This window comes from Lithobates pipiens, unplaced genomic scaffold (assembly GCF_037356315.1).
Source record: "Lithobates pipiens isolate NorthernLeopardFrog02 unplaced genomic scaffold, aLitPip1_a1.2 Scaffold_8, whole genome shotgun sequence".
Taxonomy (NCBI): Eukaryota; Metazoa; Chordata; class Amphibia; order Anura; family Ranidae; genus Lithobates; species Lithobates pipiens.
The window spans coordinates 493,417,803-493,437,248 of NW_027507903.1; the positions used below are offsets into that span (position 1 = coordinate 493,417,803).

At 44.6% G+C, this 19,446-nt stretch overlaps 1 protein-coding gene across 1 annotated transcript in view; it reads right to left on the reverse strand.

The window, feature by feature from the left end:
- Positions 1-2,909: 2,909 nt before the first annotated feature.
- LOC143960472 (estradiol 17 beta-dehydrogenase 5-like) overlaps positions 2,910-19,446 on the reverse strand; it is a 65,833-nt gene continuing 49,296 nt past the window's right edge. The window contains exons 8-9 of the mRNA XM_077469116.1: positions 17,011-17,093; positions 2,910-3,215 (exon numbers count right to left, since the gene is read on the reverse strand). Coding sequence (XP_077325242.1) covers positions 3,173-3,215; positions 17,011-17,093 — 126 coding nt within the window. The 3' untranslated portion in view covers positions 2,910-3,172. The remainder of the gene's footprint in view (positions 3,216-17,010; positions 17,094-19,446) is intronic.

The window sequence follows — 19,446 nt, forward strand, 5'->3', positions numbered from 1 at the left end:
AGATGGAGTCGGTTACGGTACTGCCGTGATCCAGACTTACTATTCTCCCGAGGCTGTTGGACACCCTGGGAAGAATCAACACTTTTGGGTCATTTTACAACAATTCTGGTGGCCTAGTCTACATGCTGATGTAACCGCCTTCGTAGCTGCCTGTTCCATGTGTTCTCAGAGTAAGACTCCACGACACCTTCCAGTGGGCCTCCTACAACCCATATCCAATGGCGAGAGGCCCTGGACCCACCTGTCTATGGATTTCATTGTGGAGTTGCCCAACTACCAGGGCAACACAGTTATCCTTATGGTGATTGACCGGTTCTCAAAAAGTCCCATTGTATTCCACTTAAGAAGTTGCCCACTTCTAAGGAACTGGCTTCCATTTTTGCTCGGGAGATCTTTCGCTTACATGGGCTACCCAACTGATTTTCTTGGACAGGGGTAGTCAGTTTGTGTCCCAGTTCTGGCTAGCCTTTTGTGCACAGTTGGGAATTCAGCTTCCTTTCTCCTCTGCATATCACTCGCAGTCTAATGGGGCCGCAGAACAAGCCTATCAGTCCTTGGAGCAATTCCTGCATTGCAATATTTCACACTATCATAACTGGTCAGACCTCTAAGCATGGGTGGAATTTGCTCACGATAGTGCCTTGAATTCTGCTTCTCAATTGTCCCCGTTTATGCCGAACTATGATTTCCAACCTTCCATGTTGCCTGACTCATTTGTTCTGCAGAGTATTCCTGCATTGGAGGAGCATCTCTGCGGTCTTTGTTCCACTTGGGCACAAGTCCAGGAGGCTTTGCGACATTCTATTGATAGGTACAGACTGCATGCTGACCACAGACGCCTGCTTTCACCTTCCTACCAGGTTGGGGACAGGGTCTGGCTGTCATCTTACAACCTCCTACATCATGTTCCCTCTCTGAAGTTCGCACCTCAGTTTATTGGGCTTTTCTGTATTCTTTGCAGGAGTATATCCTCGGATGTACATGCCCCTATCCTCCTTCGTGATTTCTATAGATGTTTTCCCCTTCAAGCCTGGTGGTCCTCCGAGTGGGGGGGTCATTGAAGAGGGGGTACTGTCAGTGCTGGGCTCAGCCCTTCGTTCTCAAAGCTGGCTGCTCAGCTGTTGGCTAATTATCAGCTCTTATCTCTCCACAGTGACTCACCTGTTGATGATATCCTGCTAGTCAGTCCTGCCTACTTAAGAACTCCAGATGATCTCGGCCTTCGCCTTGGTCACATCTCTAGAGACTCTCTCCTGTGTTCCTGTTAATATAATAAAATATTACCAACAAGTGGATTCACTGCATTTTCTGAATTCATGGCCTTCGCCTACTGTCAGAAACCGTGAATCAGACTGAGACATAAGTACATTTAAATCACACTTGTTTAATAATAGTAAAAAAAAGTAATCAGAGTAAACGTAGTCAAAACATAGCCAGAGTTCAGGAACCGGAGCGGCTAGACAGACAAGCCAAAATGTCAGGGAGCCAGAGATGAGCTTAGTAGAACAGCAAGCAGGATCTGGAGCCAAATGTCAGCTCAGCTCTTCCTTCTCAAAGCTGGCCGCTCAGCTGTTGGCTAATTGCCTTATCCTAACTCTCCACAGTGACTCACCTGTTGAGGATATCCTGCACGTCAGTTCTGCCTACTTAAGCTGTCCAGTCCAGATCTCTGCCTTTGCCTTGGTTGCATCTCTAGAGGCGCTCTCCTGTCTTTCTGTTAAAGACTTGCTTGGCTGACATTCCTTCTGGCTCCAGATCCTGCTTGCTGTTCTACTACACTCATCTCTGGCTCCCTGACGTTTTAGGCTTGTCTAAATATCTGTTCTGGTTCACTTGTTTCACATGTTTACTCTGTTTAACTTTTTTTTATTATTATTGTACAAGTGTGATTTAACTGTACTTCTGTCTCAGTCTCATTCATGGTTTCTGACATTGACCTTTTATATACACACACACACACACACACTAATCACAAGCAAACAGATCACAGGTGAGGCTAGTTACCTTTTAATAGCCATTCAAACCCCTTTGTGTCAGCTTGAATACATGTTATCAGGCCATCATGATGTAAAAAGAGTAAACACAGTTGATTGATAAAATGGCTTCAGCCAAACACTAACCATGAGTGAAAGAAAAGTGAGACTTGGAGGAGAAGGAAGGAGGGGCTGCATGACGTGCGCCGTTTAAGAGATATTTCACTTGTAGTGTGCCGATAAAGTGAAGAGCGCATGAGCGGGGAAGAAACAAATCTCCATGCTGTTTCTTCCCTTTTGTGTGCCGTTACTGTGTGCATGCACAGGAGTGACATCACGCGGCTCAGACGAATCACAGAGCCGGAGTCCACGGCCCAGAAGGGGCTTGAAGATGGACGCTGTCTACAGAGGGGACATTGCTGGATTATTTTGCAGGTAAGTGTTATCTTTATTCTAAGCAAAAAATAATAATCGTAAGACAGAAGTAATGGATACATATTTGGAAACATCCATCAGGACAGTAAGGTAAGTGTGTGTAGAATGAATGGAAACCTTTGATATTTTTGCAAAAGTAGTATGTGAATGCTATATTGGTACATAGGGGAGCTGGAAAAAAAAAAGGGAAGGTGAACAAAGGTGAATTTAGCCTTTCAAGATAAGCGCACTTCAACTTTTTATGTACCACTTTATAAAAAAAAAAAAGTGTTTTTCTTTAGCTGCAGAATTCACAGTCCCTTGTATAGCATGCACCCAGAATTTAGGAGATCACCAGATGCACAAAGTTCATTTAGAATGTTGTTTTAGGGTACTTGCAGTTCAGTTTTAGCTTCTATTTAGTGTCCATGGAGTACCTTAGAAAAAATCTTACCATTGAAAAAGCTAGCAAACAGAGGTTTCTACAAAAAACAAAACAAATCTAAAATAAAATACACACTATTTTGAATTATTTTTATTTTTATTTTGCAAGCATGTATAAAAATATATAAATTTAAAAGAGTCTTAAAGGATTAAATCACAGTTTTGTTACCGATGCAGTGCAGAGAGGGACATCAGCCTTATGCACATGTTCTTTTAACAATACAGCAAATTAAGGTTTCCAGAAAAAATACAATGAAACACATCAGTAGAGTAATGGGCGGAGTATATCTTCAAGGATCACCAGGAGTAAGTGAGGTCATGCAATTCCAAAATATGGCCTTTCAATACTCATCGTGGAAAGGACATTTCGGGTGGTCAAACCATCTACGAAAGCAATTTAACAGCTTAGATAAACCATATCATTGGACTTATACACAAATAAGAAAGGTACATTATTAGAAGTGTGCAGGTTTACTTAAGAGTTTGTATTTCCCTCACACGAATAATGGGATTTTTGTACTCACCGTAAAATCCATTTCTCTGAGTTCATCAACTGACACAGTCCATAATCTTGACCATTGGGTTATATCACCTCTGCAGGAGTAGGACTAGGCCCATGGGCTGTCCTCAGTCAGTATATAACCCCCTCCCTGCTCTAAGTAAGAGGGTGAACTCAGAGAAATGGATTTTACGGTGAGTACATAAATCCCATTTTCTCTTTCGTTCATTGACGGACACAGCACCTCCTTAATCTTGACCATTTTTGTGATCACTTTATATATTTGTATAATATGTATTTTTTATTAAAACCAATCGGTTTTTTTTGACCTACACTATCTGGAGCCCTCTCTTTTTCTTTTTCCTGTTATATGCTACCTGCATGAACCTCTGAATTGGAAGTGGGATACATTGGGTTCCTGAGGTACCGCCACCCTTGAGTATGGGAATCACTGGTTGGTAATTATCCGATCCACCTATCTTCATTCGTGACCGTGGACGCTCTCAAGAGGATTCCATATCGTGACCCTTCCTTCCAGAGGCTGGAGTACAATCCTTTGGGATTACAAGCTCTTTAGACCCATTGTCGTATGGCATGCGGGTCCAACTGTTTTGGTAAGCGTATCCATCTTATACCTTCAGAATGTTGCATCTACAGATATTTCTACAGACCAACAGATTGTCGTGGCATGTCTCCTTGGTACCTTGATTCAAAGTCTATTTGAGAAGATTGGTTACTCTCTCTCCATATAAGTGGACTTTTGTACAGATTGATGAACTGTCAATAGTTTACTTTTCAGGATCCACGTCATGTGACTCCACAGTTACTACATGGTTTATGCACTGCTGTATCTATATAGCACCAGGGATTATACTCTGCACATAGTGTGGTTTGCACCCATTTTATAATTAGTGCAATAGCTTTCCCTTTTTTGAGTATAGGTCACTTATACTCACTCAAAATAAATTTTTGAGTCTAATGTTTGTTTAGCGCTACATTTTTTTCTCTATCTCTCAGTACCTGGCTTTCAATGGCTAGGCCATTAAAACCAGTTACTGTAAAGCAGGATGGACGCTCAGCCCTCGGTACAACTGGTCCTCTTTTAGAGGTAGCTTCCAAGGGACATTTATGGCCACTGGAAGACTTTCGCCCTTGGTCCTTCGCAGGCATCGTAGAAGAAGAAGGGGTTGGCACACTACACTACACTACAGTGACTGCGATGTCTACCAGAGGATCTCATGGGATTGCCATGAGCCTCAGTTACTTCCGATTTAACTGAACCTGCTGAAGGGGCCTACGTTTAAAAAGAAAAACTACTAACATGGTCAGCATTCACTCCAGGCTCAGATCCGGGTAGCCCAATTTCCTGGACAGGGCTAGAGGGGACCTTGGGTAGTTTGTATGTCACCCGACCCTTTATGGGAATAATACCCACACAAGGAGACACAGGGCCCTCCGAAGTGGACAAATTCTGTCCCCCTTCTTTGGTAACCCCAAAAGGTTCAATTTGTGGACTCCCCCGATGATCACGAAGAAGGTCCTTGAATCTGGAAACCTGTTAAGATGTCCCCCCACCACAGCAATGGGTGAGGGCAGACCTTCATGCTGAAGGAGTCTTGTCCGTGGATCCAGAGAAGCCTGCTCTAGGCTTACCAGACCAAGATTGCTTGAAACTTCCCGGGGAAGATTTGAGAGATTTGTTTCCTTTATCTGCCATCCCAGGAGCCCAGAAGATTTTTTTAAGGGCTGAGAAGGAAGGCCCCCCATCTGCAACGAGGCTCCTTCCCTTTCCTAGATTGAGGCAGGCAGGTACTCTTTTCCCCCTGTGACACCCTTAATGATGTCATCCAGGGTAGCCCCAAACAGGCAGTCACCTTGAAAGGGCAGATCAATGATAGTTTTTTTAGAGGCTTGATCTGCCGACCAATTCTTAAGCCACAGCACATGTCTAATCACCACCACTGAAATAGAAAGCTTGGACAGCACAGGAGCTGCATCCAAGGCTGCATCACAAATAAACTGTAGCCCATGGACCAACTGATCGCTAAATCAACATAAGCAGCTCACTACCCAGATCCGGGTGCAAAAGCTTGGCCCATTCACTTAAGGTCTGTGACACGAGGGCAGAGGCCAAGACTGGACGCAATCCTGTCCCAGCCATAGTAAACATGCTGCGTGTCACAGCCTCCGCTTTCCTGTCATTCGGGTCCTTAAAGGATGGGGATTCCTTTACTGGGATGATGGTTGTGCTATTTAACCTGGAAACAGGAGGGTCCACCACTGGTGGGGTATTCCACTTTTTTTAAAATTGATTCTTCAAAGGTGTAGCATATTTGATAAACTTTTGGGGATCACAAAGGATGATTTTGGTTGTTCCCATTCCTTATTGGTAAACCTATCAAAATAAGGCAGATAATGAAACACCCTAGGTGTGCGAGGTGACTTATGTGCAGTGTTGGTCATCTTACTTTAAAAAAGTAATTAGTTAAGTTACAAATGACTTCACCCAAAAAGTAATTGCGTTAGTAACTCAGTTACTACATTGGAAACGTAATTAGTTACTCAGCAAAGTAACTGTGACTTTCTTTTTAATATTCTAAGGGGCGGGTCTAGTATTACTGTAAGCAAGGGGCCCCCTCATCTCCCCCACTGTAATATCCACAATCTCCCTCACTGTAATACCCATGTCATCTCCCCCACTGTAATATCCACGTCATCTCCCCCACTGTAATATCCACATGGTTGGGTATTACCGAGTATTGGCTGGGTATGGCAGAGTATTGGCTGGGTATGGCAGAGTATTGGCTGGGTATGGCAGGGTATGGAGGGATGGCTGTGACTGCAATTGTCACAGAGCAGTGCTGTGGGCACTACAGATCCAGCCCATCCGATCTCTCCCCTCCACTATACAGATCTGTACAGAGAGGGGAGAGAGGAACTAGCATCATCATGACGCCGGTTTGTTTACAAGTGATCGCTCCATCATTTGAAGGAGCAATTACATTGTAAACGGGCGACGGGTGCACCAAGATGGCCGCCGCCCGGAGCTAGGCCGAATCCGCGGCCTTTCCTAAGGCCTTGGCCGCGGAGCACTCCGCGGATCGCGCCGGGTGACGATCCATTGCGCCCTAGTGGCGGTAGATGTAATTGCGGTAACGCTGACCAAGTAATGGGAACGGCGTTACCATGAGGGGAAGAGTAATCAGTTAGATTACTTGTTATCCTCTAAAGTTACAGCGTTAAGTAACGCCATTTACTTTAACTCTGTTATTTACATCACTGCTTATGTGTACCAAAGGACACAGCTGCGTCTGTGGCCCTGTCAGCCACATCCCCCATTTTTAGAGTCTCCCACACCGCAGTAACAAGTGCGTCCACCAGCGCTTTTTCACTTGCTGCTGTGACCGCAGAGGACTCATCCTCACTATCAGATGGGTCAGGGGGCGAGATATTAAACCCCCCTGGACAGGCCACATTCATGGCGGCCTCAGGCTCAGAATCAGATGAGACAGACTGAGCAGGGGAAGGCGGAGGACGCTTCCTCCTAGGTCTTTGCCCACACGCTACTTCCACCCGGGATACTAATGACTCAAGGATGGCCGTCAGCGCAACCATGGGAAGCTGGGGGTCCGAGGGACCTGCCACCTCCAAGAGGGGATCAGTGGGTGAGATGTGACCCTGAGGCTCCATAAGGAAGAAGACCCTGTAGTACAAAGGAACTTTGGCACCACTAAGGGACACCCAAATGGCCAGGGTATCTATCAGCAAAGAGGGAGCCCCAAAGACTTACCCTACCAAACGGAGGAGCACCGCAATTCAGACCCAGTTTGTGTAGCCATGGCATCATCAGCTACACAAACATGGCCACCAGCCAGACCAAAGGAAAAATGGCCACAGTGACCTCATCGGCTAAACAAACATGGCCGCCAGTCACAAACCAGCCATACCAAGACTGTGATGTAATCAGACCATCCAAAAATGGACTTCTGTAATTTGACATGCTGAAGCATGCTGCCAGGATTCTCTCTGTGCCTTTCACATTGCTGCACCCTCTGTAAGGGGACACCCTTCCAAAAAAGGTACTGTACCACCAGGCAGGATGAACATATAAGGGGACACCGATGTGCCCTCTGCACTGGGACCCTCAAACTGTACACTACCTCACACTGCACACACAGCGGGGCATGCAACTAAGGGTCTCCGCTGCACCCTCTGCACTGGAACCCTCTCATACCGCCAGGGCAGGACACACACCACCCAGAAGGGAAATGGCAGGGGAGACCCCCAGGGGCCTCTGCTGTCTGCCCTGGGACTCCCACCAATCCGTGGGGGGAGGGGGAAGTCCAGTTTAACCAGGGGACTTTAGGATGGGAGGAGGGATCCTGCAGGCAGGTCTGACCATCCCTGGCGGGTACCCGCGTCCGCCCCAGATCGCACAAAAGGGGGAACTGTACTTACCGATCCATGGTGCAGGTGACCCTCCAGACAGAACTCCTTGCCACCAAAGGCGAGACGTTTAAATCGAGGGCCAGCCTCCGTCCATTGAGGCTATGTCATGGCCGACCTAGCACACAGCTGCAGTCTGCACGTGCCTGCTGGCTGGACTGGAGCGACCACTGGATCTAGTTTATCCAGCCCGTCGCCTAGCCCAGCAGTTGATTGCAGATCTCCCAGGAGAAAACGCATGGAAAAAAAGAAAAGTAAAATTTGCTAGGACCAAAAAGATCCCAGCAAGGAGCTAGGTACTTACTCCTGATTAGACAGAAAAAAAAAACTGAATACCTACAGCAGGGAGGGGGTTATATACTGACCGAGGACAGCCCATGGGCGTAGCCAGATGTTTTTTGTTCTGCCTAGTCCTACTCCTGTAGAGGCGACATAACCCAATGGTCAAGATTAAGGAGGCGCCGTGTCCGTCGATGAACGAAAGAGAAATATCTTTTCTTATTGTGTCAGAGTGAAAATTAGAGCGGAGAGAACTCTCAGGGTCTGACAGTTCCTGCCCCATCAGTGGCCCCTCTTTATAATAAATACTATGCATGGTCTCTAATATTATGAGTGTGCATAGTAGGATTAGATTAAAAAGCTATCTATTGCAAATTTTGAAACTGAAGATTGGGTTTAGCCCTGGTTCACACAGGTGTGGCATTGAAATCGTGCTAAAGTCGTTAGTACATTTAACAGAAGTCTATGCAAGTCGCAATAAAAATATGTAAAAGGTAGTGCATAAAAAGATTCAAAATCTGAATGCTTCAGTTGCTGGCAATGGGGTGCGACTTATCATGCCATTTGGAAGTCACATTGGGAAGGACAGGGGCTTGGGCACCTATCTGGCACATACCAAGCTTCCTACATAACTCTCTCAGTATGGGGACCCTTTAACATTACTAAAAAAAACTATCATTCCAATTTTTTCAAATCGTTCTGCCTGCCTCGTGGAACCATAAAACATATGGAGACAGAAAATGCAGAAAAATCACACCTTTTAATAAAATGGTAAAAATTGTACAACTGGTAAACTTAGTCCAAACATAGATAGGGTTTGGTAGCCAAATCGGATAGTCAGAACAAGTTAATAAATCAGCAAGCCTGCGATCAGCGTAGTCAGAGGCAGCAGACAGGATCAGGATCTAGAAGGGACGTCAGCCAGGCAATTCTTCAGCAGAAACACAGCAGAGAATCTCTAGATATATTGACCAAGACGAAGGCATTGAAGAAATGAACCAGGCAGTTAAAATAGCCAGAAGGGGCTGGCTGTGGGCTTCACTGATATGCAGGAGATGATCAATGGGTGAGCCACTGTGGAACGATGAGTACTGGCAATTAACCGTCAGTGGAGCAACCTGAGCACAGAGAAGGAAGGGCTGAAAGCTCAGCCCTGACAGTAACCCCTCCTGAATGACCCCTCAGAGGACCGCCAGGTTTTTTTTTTTTTTATTCTTTATTTACGGATTGCAGGTAATACAGAGGCAGACTGTAAAAAACAAAAGTCACCCAGTTCTCTATAACATCGAAAAATACATTTGGCACATCGTGGGAGACATTTGGTAGCATATCGTATTACATCAGTATCAGTCCTAGATTAACTAAGGTCATAATACCAACTTTCTTCTGTGATCCTCCCGCTCAGTACTCTCCTTTATGCTAAAGCAGCTCCCGGAGTGGTCCCCTCTAGGCCGACCCAGAGGGGCCTTCGTCAATGACTGAGCATCTTTCTCATAGTGGAAAGCCCAGCTGGGGCCACTCCCAGGACCAGACCGCCAGGTTTGAGGGGAAACAGTCTATGGAAGGCATGGAGGATAGGCGCATTTACATCTGAGGATGAGACCCAAGAGCATTCCTCCGAACATTTCCAATGAACGAGGTATTGTATGTGCCCACAGAACCTGCAAGAGTCAATGATTGATTGTATCTCATACTCCTCATGGTTCTTGACCTGCTCTGGGCAGAGACATGGTACTGAGGTGGTGAAGTGGTTGCACACCAAAGATTTTAATAAGGAGACATGAAAAACCATTTGAAATACACATGTTAGAAGGAAGGTATAACGCTCAATAACTTGCGGTGCCAGTTTCAGTGAGGGAACACGGAGTCAGAGGTTATTAGATGACAGCCAGACCCTCTCCCCGACCTGGTAGGAATGCACAGGTAGGCATCAGTGGTCAGAATTGAGTCTGCACTTCTCACTAGCACGTTCCAAGGACTCTTGGACCTGCACCCAAGTGGAATGAAGATAGCGGAGATGCTCCTCCAACGCAGGAATTCTTTGAGAAAGAAAGGAGCCAGGCAACATGGATGGTTGGAAACCATAATTTGCCATAAACTGGGACACTCCGGAAGTAGTATTTGTGACGAATGCGCATGTCAGATCCCTGCCCCCCTCGCGACAAAGGACCGGCCAACCTCACACCACACTGTCACTTACATAACAATGCCAATCTCAGCAGCATCTAGCACAAAGATTTTCCAGCTTGCGGGACCACAATCTAGGTGCCAACAGCCTAAGAGTGATTGTCACTGGGCTAATTACACAATTAACCCTTTAACCGCCACCACTGACGTTTGTTTAGGAAGGGTCAGGACTTCCAGTAATTTAGCAATACCAATTATGATTTCAGAATAAGTGTCTGCAACACACACTGCCGCCACAGACAGGTCTGCCCAGAGGTCTTACTCTAAAAGACTAGCGCTCTTTTAAGAGGCAGGTTTGTTTATAGCTTGCATTAAGAGCTTTAGAGACAAGGTTAACACTTTTCAATATACGGTTTTATTATGAAAAGGTCAAAGTTGGTGCAGTTGGGAGATAAGCATTTAGCCTCAGACAAGAATGTGAGATTCTTATGAACAATCAAAATGAGAAACGACACAGTGGTACCTTCGAGGAGATGCCTCCATTTTTTAAGCGCTAAAATGATAGCTAACAATTCTCTGTCCTCAGAACTGAATTCTGCAGGAGACAATTTCTTAGAAAAGTAGCCACAAGGATGCATAACACTATCAGAGGTAGGATGTTGAGACAGAAGGGCGCCCACTCCAGTCTCAGATGCATCAACCTCAAGAATGAAGGGTAGCGTAGGATCAGGATGTGCCAGTACAAGAGCTGAAACAAAGGCAGGCTTGAGAGACTCAAAGGCTCTAATAGAATCTGGAGACCAGTTCTGTGGGTTACCATCCTTTCTGTTTATATCAGGGTTTTGACCAGAGAAGAGAAGTTTTGAATACATTTCCAATAATAATTGGCAAAGCCAAGAAAATGTTGTAACTGAGGTAGACCTATGGGTCAAGGCCACTGTAGAACTGCAGATCATTTCTCTGGGTCCATCAAAAAACTGGAAGTAGTAATGTCATAACCCAGGAATTTTAACCTGTTCATGATGGAACTCGCACTTCTCCAACTTACAATACAGGTTATTATCTCTTAACCTCTGTAGCACACGGAGACATCTGTGTGGTGGCTCTCTAGGGATTTAGAATATATGAGAACATCCTTGAGATAAACCACCATGCATTGCTGCAACATATCTTGGAGGACATCGCTGATGAACTCCTGAAATACTGCAGGAGCGTCACATAGCCCAAACAGCATTACAATATATTTGTAATGTCCTGTCCTGGTGTTAAATGCAGTTTTCCATTCGTTGCCCTCCTTGATCCTCACAAGATTGTATACTCCTCTCAGATCGAGCTTTATGAAAACCGTTGCTCCCTTGAGGCAGTCAAATAATTCCATAATTAACGGAATCGGGTAGGTGTTCTTACTTGTGATGCGATTAAGACCCCTATAAAACCAATACAAGGTCTCAGTTCACCACTCTTCTTTCTCACAAAGAAGCCAGCACCAGCAGGAGATGAGGATTTGCGGATGAATCCTCGAGAAAGTGCTTCAGCAACATTGTCCTTCGTTACGAGGATTCATCCGCAAATCCTCGAGAAAGTGCTTCAGCAACATTGTCCTTCGTTACAGGGTAAACCCAGCCACCGGGGGGCATAGCACCAGGTTGAAGTTCAATTGTGCAATCATATGACCGATGTGGAGGCAAACTACCGGCTTGACCCTTATCAAAGACATCGCTAAATTCACTGTACTCTTCTGGCAAGGAGGAGAGAGGGAAGAGGTGCACAAAAACCTTAGCCACTTTCTGAAAACTGAATTGTGGCAACCAGGAAAGAACCTCAGCACAAAGCCAATCAAAAGAGGGGTTGTGCCTCTGTAACCAAGGATAACCAATAACCACCGGATAATGAGGAGAGGGAATTACTTGAAATTGGATTAAGCTAGATACACACTATAAAATTCTCTTTAGAATTTTTCATTTAGATTTTCCAGTACCATATAATATGAGGTCAGTCCTAAACATTTTCAATTTGTATGCAATAAGACAGGCCCTTGCACTTCATAGTTGAAGGTAAATCTAAAGGAAATCAAAAAAAAGTTGTATAGTGTGTATCCAGATTTATCTCGTGGTGAAGAGCCCCTACGGACATGGTCAAAAGAGTAGTCTCACGAGTCACATGGGCAGGCTGTAGAGGTCTCCCATCAATAGCCTTAATGGCAAGTGGAGTGGCACGAAGCTGCAATCGAGTGCTTAGACGCAAAGGCACTGTCTATGAAATTGCGTGAAGGCCAACTGCATGGGTTCTACTTCACTGGCAGACTCAGGACCAGGAGGCATGGGTGGGACTGCAAAGCTCGGAGGCAAATGTACAGGAAGCTTCCGCAAGCGCTCCTTAAACAAAGGTCTCTCTCGGAGTCTGGAGTCAAGGAGAACGACAAACATGATCAACGTCTCCAGATCTGTAGGTATGTCTCTGGCTGCTATCTCATCTTTGATGGTATCTGAGAGACCATGAGAAAAGCAGCCTCTGTCCCAAGTGGCCTCTGCTGCCAGAGTATGGAATTCAATGGCGAAATCGGCAACAGTTCTCATACTTTGATGGACAAGAGGCTCTTGGCAGCAGAAGTGTAGTGTGCAGGAACGTCAAATACCCTTTTAAAAGTAAGCCAGAGACTCTGGGTAACTCAGGACAATGTTTTTATTGCGTCTCCCATAGAGGGTTTGCCCAGGCCAAGGCTCTGTCAGAAAGCAAAGAAATAATGAAGCCTACTTTGCTTCTGTCTGTGAGGAACGCCTGGGGTAGCATCTCAAAGTATATCCCAACCTGGTTGAGGAACCCTCTGCATTTAACTGGATCACCCCCAAATCGCTGAGGAAGTGGCGCGGAACCAGACATAGCTCTTACAGAAGTAATATTCAAGGCAGGTGCCTGCACAGAGACGAGCAATAGAAGGGATGGCCTGCAACACAGGTTGTACCAGAACAGCCACAGTGGGAAGATCCAGGTGAGCAGTAGGAATCAGTAGCATCTGTAACGCTATGGCAAACTGATCCAGTTGGTGATCCTGCTCATTCAACCTGGACATTTTTTTTTACCACTAGGTGGATTGCGTACATCTTCTGAATTCATGGCCTTCATCTACTGTCAAGAAGCATGAAACAGACAGACAGAAAATGCAGTAAAAAAAAAAAAAAAAAAAAATCACACCTTTTAATAAAATAGTACAACTGGTAAATGTAGTCAAAACATAGCCAGGGTTCGGTAGCCAAAATCAGGTAGTCAGAACAAGCCAGGAAATCAGGAAGCCAGAAATCAGCATCGTCAGAGGCAGCAGACAGGATCAGGAACCAGAAGAAATGTCAACCAGGCAAGTCTTCAACTGGAAATCAACAGATAGTCTCTAGATATGTTGACCAAGGCTAAGGCATTGACGAAATGAACCAGGCAGTTTAAATAGCCAGAGGGAGCTGGCTGTGGGCTTGACTGACGAGCAGGAGATGATTAACAGGTGAGCCACTGTGGGACGATGAGTACTGGCAATTAACCGACAGCTGAGCAACCTGAGCACAGGGAAGGAAGAGCTGAGAACCCAGCCCTGACACTATGGGACAAAATACACATAGTATTTTGTCCCCTGTAGTTAGGTGCTTCCTAAATCTAGTTACAAATTTTAATCCTACAACAGCTTGGAAGGGGACTGATCCATTGTAACTGCAGCTGGTCTTTGATGTGAGAATTTTCCCAAGACAAGAATACAAAGGGACAAGTTATGTGTCTCTCCACCTGTTTTGCTACATTCCTCTTGCTGCAGATTGTCTCAGGAAACTGCTCTGTGCCCTTCCAAGCTATTGTTGAATTTGCAGTATGAGGAGGGGGAGCAGGTCGGACATAGCAACTTGAGACAAAGTATTACATGTATATTTCTCACCAGAACAATAACCAAATATGAGTTTTGAAAGTACTGACCCATTAACACAATCCCTAGGCAGGGCAAAGTAACAGTCCCACCAGCGGCGTATATACAGCTTTCCTCTACTACCCTGTCTCTCTGTTTGGCCACCCGGGAACATATAAAAATATCTTGTACTTGTGGGTATGAGAAGCATATTACTCAGTTTGCTTCCACCCATGTGACAGAACTGGTGCAGGGTGACCAGCCACTAAGCACCCAACACGTCTAAGCTTAAAGGGGTTGTAAAGGTAAAATTCTATGCATTAAGGTGAAAAAACATCTCACAGTACCGGCGCCCCCAGCCCCCCCGTTTTACTTACCTCACCCCTCGAAATTCCCGCGCTCACCCCCGACTTCCCCTTCACCGCTGATTGGCTGGAGTGGATAGATTGAAGGCAGCGCAGCCATTGGCTCGCGCTGCTGTCAATCACACCCAATGACGCGGCGCGCCGGGGGGGGGGGCAGGGCCGTGTGATACATATATCTATAGCCGCCGGCTGTATCACGGGAGCGCGCCTGCAGGTGCTTCTCACCATGCGAGGGAGCTTGCATGAACGTGAGAAGTACCTGTGGGAAGAAGCAGAGACAGCCGCCGAGGGACCCCAGAAGAGCAGGTTCGGGGCCACTCTGTGCAAAACAAGCTGCACAGTGGAGGTAAGTATAACATGTTTGTCATTTTAAGAAAAAAAAAATTACTTTACAATCCCTTTAAAGTCGTGACTTGCTCTTAAAGAGTGATTGTAAACAATCATCCTGTTAAACAACCCATTAAGTTTAAAATAGATATGAAAGGTAAAACATTTTTGATTAGATATATATATAAAAAAATAAAAATAAAAACACATTATAAATACCTTTTTTAGAAGTGATCACAATTCTGTCAGTCTCAGCTGCATTCGAGCTGGGGGGAGGAGAAGCAGCAGTATACTGGGCTTCCCAGTGAATGGCTGTGCAGTGGGGGCTGGGGGGGGGGGGGCTTGTCAGGACAAGTCTGACCAATGGAGAGCACATAGCTATAGAACTGACTACAGTGTGCTCTCCTGCTTAGTGTGGTCAGTTTTAATAGGAAACCAGAGGTCCTGGCAGGAACACCAGGAATTTCATAAAGGAAGCAATACAAAGAACAGGATCCTTTCTCATACAAGTACATGGTACAGCAGGCACATATCAGGAATATGAAGTGTTGGGGAAACAGACACTTTAAGTCATAAATAAACCCTTTAAACAAAATGCTTGTATTACACAAGAAACTTCTTATGTCTCTTCTGCAATAAAGCTCATCTTCTGCCTACCAGCTAGATTTCTCCTGAATGTACACTGAGCAAGGCATGCACAGCTCCGTGTACGTTCTTGGCATGCCTTGTTGCCAGGATAAATTGAAGCCCCTCCCCCTTCTCTGCATACAGAAATTAGAAAAAAAAATAAAAAATTCTTTATTTATTTTTTTATAAATTTTAAAGCCCACTCACCACAATGTGGATTTAGTTTAGCATTAAACATTTTTATTTTATATAATTAAATCACTGTATGCAGAGACTTGTAGATTAACCACTATTGGCAGAAAGGATTATGAACCGCAAATCATCTATTTCTCTCTACAAAGTAAAATTTCAGCCTAAACTTAAAGAGGAGGGCCGGTTAAAAAAAAATAAAAATTAAAAGTCAGCAACTGCAAACACTGTAGCTGCTGACTTTTAATAAGTACTTACCTGTCCAGGGCGCCAGCGATGCCCGTTTCCTACTGCGCATGCACGAGTCGCGCAGCGCTTTGTGAATGGGACGCGCTGTGTTCTTGACCCATTACCCAGAAGACAATGCGACGAGGAGAGAAGAAAGAAGATCTCCGCGGAGGAGGAAGAGGCAGATTAGGATGATGTGCCTGGCAACAGGCATTTCTGGTAAGTTAAAAAAAAGAATTTTTTTCATTTTTTCAGATTTTTTTCAAATTTTTAATGTCTTTTTTTTTTTCAGGGTGGCCCTCCACTTTAATTAGTCTTAAAAATATCAACTGCCCCCATCTAACACCTATGCTGACTAACTTGCGTAGAAAAGACGTATTTAATTACCTATTTTCATTCTGCTCCAGTTCAGTCATGTGAAGGGGAAAGGAGGAAGCACCAACAATGGATGGGATATGGGAGCCTATGGTTGGTTCTGCTCCTGGAATTCCCACCCACTGTAGAGCATGCTCTCTCCCCCCTGCAGCCAATGCTGGCTGACAGAAGGGATCAGCTGACCAGATTCTGAAGTGGCCTAAAAATGGGTAAATATATATCTCAATTTTAACTAGTTAGGTGGAATTTTGAATGAAAATTCTTAGAAAAATAATGTTCTAACAAAGTTTGTTTTGCTTTAAAAAAAACAAATGGCGTCACTTCTGGTCCAGAGTGGAAGTAGACCATGACGTCATCCTCGAACGCCATGGAGGCAATCCAACATGATCTACTGTTTTATTATCTCTGACCATCCAGCCACATCGTCAGATCGTCTCGGGGGGGGGGGTTTCGGTGGTGTGACATCCCCCTCCCGGCCCATCTGAAAGCACTCAACCAGCTACTCAGACTGCTTCCATGAGAGAGCCAGCCCCTGGCTGAAACAAAAAATAGCGGTTTTGGCTGATAGCTTCAGCCATAATCCCAATAAATCACTTGCAAACTGCAACATTATATATAAATATATATATATATATATATATATATATATATATATATATATATATATATATATATTCTGGTCAGCAAATGGTTAAAGTTAACCTTAGATGAACACAGATTTACTATTAGCATACTTGAGGAGATCAGATCAGATCTTTGTACTGAGGTTCCTGTTATCTAAAAGGCCATCTATACTGGGACATATACAGCACTAACTACCGGTAATTATATACTCACCGGCTGCCATCAACATAGCGCATGTTTCTGTCAAGCTCGTTCAGAGTTTTCATGTCTTCATCACTTAACTCAAAGTCAAATACCTGCAAAGCAAAGTGAAAAGATGGCATGCTGGAATCAAAATGTTTACAATAATAAGCTGTTCCTCTAAAGTATGCCTGTGGAGATATACCAAACAGTGCTTTTAGGTACCTTAAATAATTAATTTCTTTGAAAGAAAAAGACCAACTTCTGCCCAACCTAAGGCCAAATTCTACCTCCTCCTGTATAGGGATGAGGTTCAGGTTTGCAGTTATCATGGGATGGTGGTGAATCCTGCATGTTTGAGGTTTGCAGGCCCAACAAAATAAAATGGAAATTCAAAACAGTAACCAAGAAAAAGAATGCGTTAATCCAAACTAGTAACTATAATGCACTTTAAACCAGAGTCAACTGGATTAGAAGGGCTAAAAATTGGGCTTTTGGCTAAGCCAGCAACCTCACCATGAATGTGTAAGGTCACAGCAGACATATTGACAAGATTTATTATCTGTGCAGCCCTACTCTTGGAGAAGCTGCTTGGTTTTAATGGGTCCTTTGTTCTGCCATGACAACTTAAACTGCTCAGTCCCCAATGACACACCTGCTTAAAGGCAGAGCTTCACCCAAAAGGGGAAGTTCCGCTTTAAGACCTCCTCCCCCAGCTCCTTTTTAAGAAATTGCACTTTTTTTTTCTTTTTTAGGGGGGAGCCAGTACCTGGTTTTGAAAGGAACCTGCTCCTACTTCCACCCACCACTAGACGATCCAAGCAGAAGTTCTCCTATCCCCCTCCCTCCCCACAGTCTTCTGGGATATGCCACAGGTCCCAGAAGACTGAGGGAGCATTCACAATGCACAGTGCAGCTTGCGCATTCGCAGTGAGTGCACTGTGAAGCTGCAAGCTAAGATGCTGGCGCTGGGGATCAAAGACAAGTGGAGAAAACGGCTTGGGTGACAGCGGGGAAACATTTAGCTGTCAGAATACAATAGCGCAGCACGAGGGATTTCTTTCCATCAACCCGCGATTGAAGGAAAGAAAATGTAATGATATACTGTATGGCAGCCTAATTGTCAATATTAGTCAGCTATTGTTGGGGCCCTTCTGTAATGTAGTGCACATAAAACTGTCCCTGCAAGTCATTGCAATGGATGGCTGGTAGTCTGCTAAGTAAGGGATAGTGTTAGAGGACAACACATCTGGTGGCAGCCGGCTACATCTGCAATATGGAATGTGGCTTACAAAATTGCATTAGGAAGAATTAGTTTAAGGCATGTAGGTATCGACATTTGCTATTGTAGACCTGAACCCTTACTGAATGTCATGTAGATAGAACAATTCTGAATATCTTAGAAAATTGGGGGGGGGGGGGGGGGGGGGAATGGTTTCTACCATTTTTCATACTTTGTTATATCTCAGTACACCAGATGTACAGTACTACAGCCTCCTTACAGCCTGTACCTGTCCACATGCACTACGGTGATAAAACGGTGTATGTGTTTTTTTCACAGAGCTTCCCACACTTCTGGGATGCGAAGATGTTGTATGAAAACTATGAAAACCGGGTGCTAGCAAATTTGCGAGAATGCACATCAGCCCAATGCAGGGGCATATTGTTACAGGGTTTTGGTCGCATTTCCAAGTTGAAATGAAGGAGATTGGGGTGCACTGCTGTATTTAAGCCAAACTAAATATAAAAAAAATACACATTTGAAATATGTCATTGCAGAATGTGGTTTTGCTGATGAAAACTTTACTGTTTTGCAACACCTCCACTGTTCCTTTGCATCTACCAAGCATGTAAATGTAAGAATACATTTTTGCCCCATGTTGCCCATTTTATAAAAATGGTTTTGCTTTGTTAAAATGTCACTCATGGCAGTACCAAGCTCCCCATGCCTATTAGCCTTGAAAATTGCTCCATTTCAACAGGGAAAGGCAAAATTTAGCTTGTGGGTGGGGGCTTGACAAACAGACAAACAGTAAAAGATTACTGAAGTTACTTGTAGGCACCACTTAAGGCAGCACTTTTAGTTGAACACATTGAGGTACATATAGGTTCACTAAAAACATCTGCGGTATTAGGTGTTAACCTTTCAGGCCTGTATAGACCAAACAGCGCTAGTGACCTCCATGTTATATAAAACTTAGTACATGTAAGAGAAGTTTTTTTTTACAAAACAGGCTTTTGGGGCAATATAGAGCTGCCGCAGGGTTGAACAAGATGGTAGCCAATCAGAATATGAAAGTTAAGAATCTTCAAACTTTTTTCCTTAAAAGAACTAAGAGCATACCACTTATAGCTGGTTACTGGGGTTTTGATGCCTTGTGACTGAAGGTTGTCACTCTCATCCTCTATTGTCTACCTAGTGAGTCATCAACCTGAAACAAGAACTCTCCCAGTGAAGTCTGAATTCCC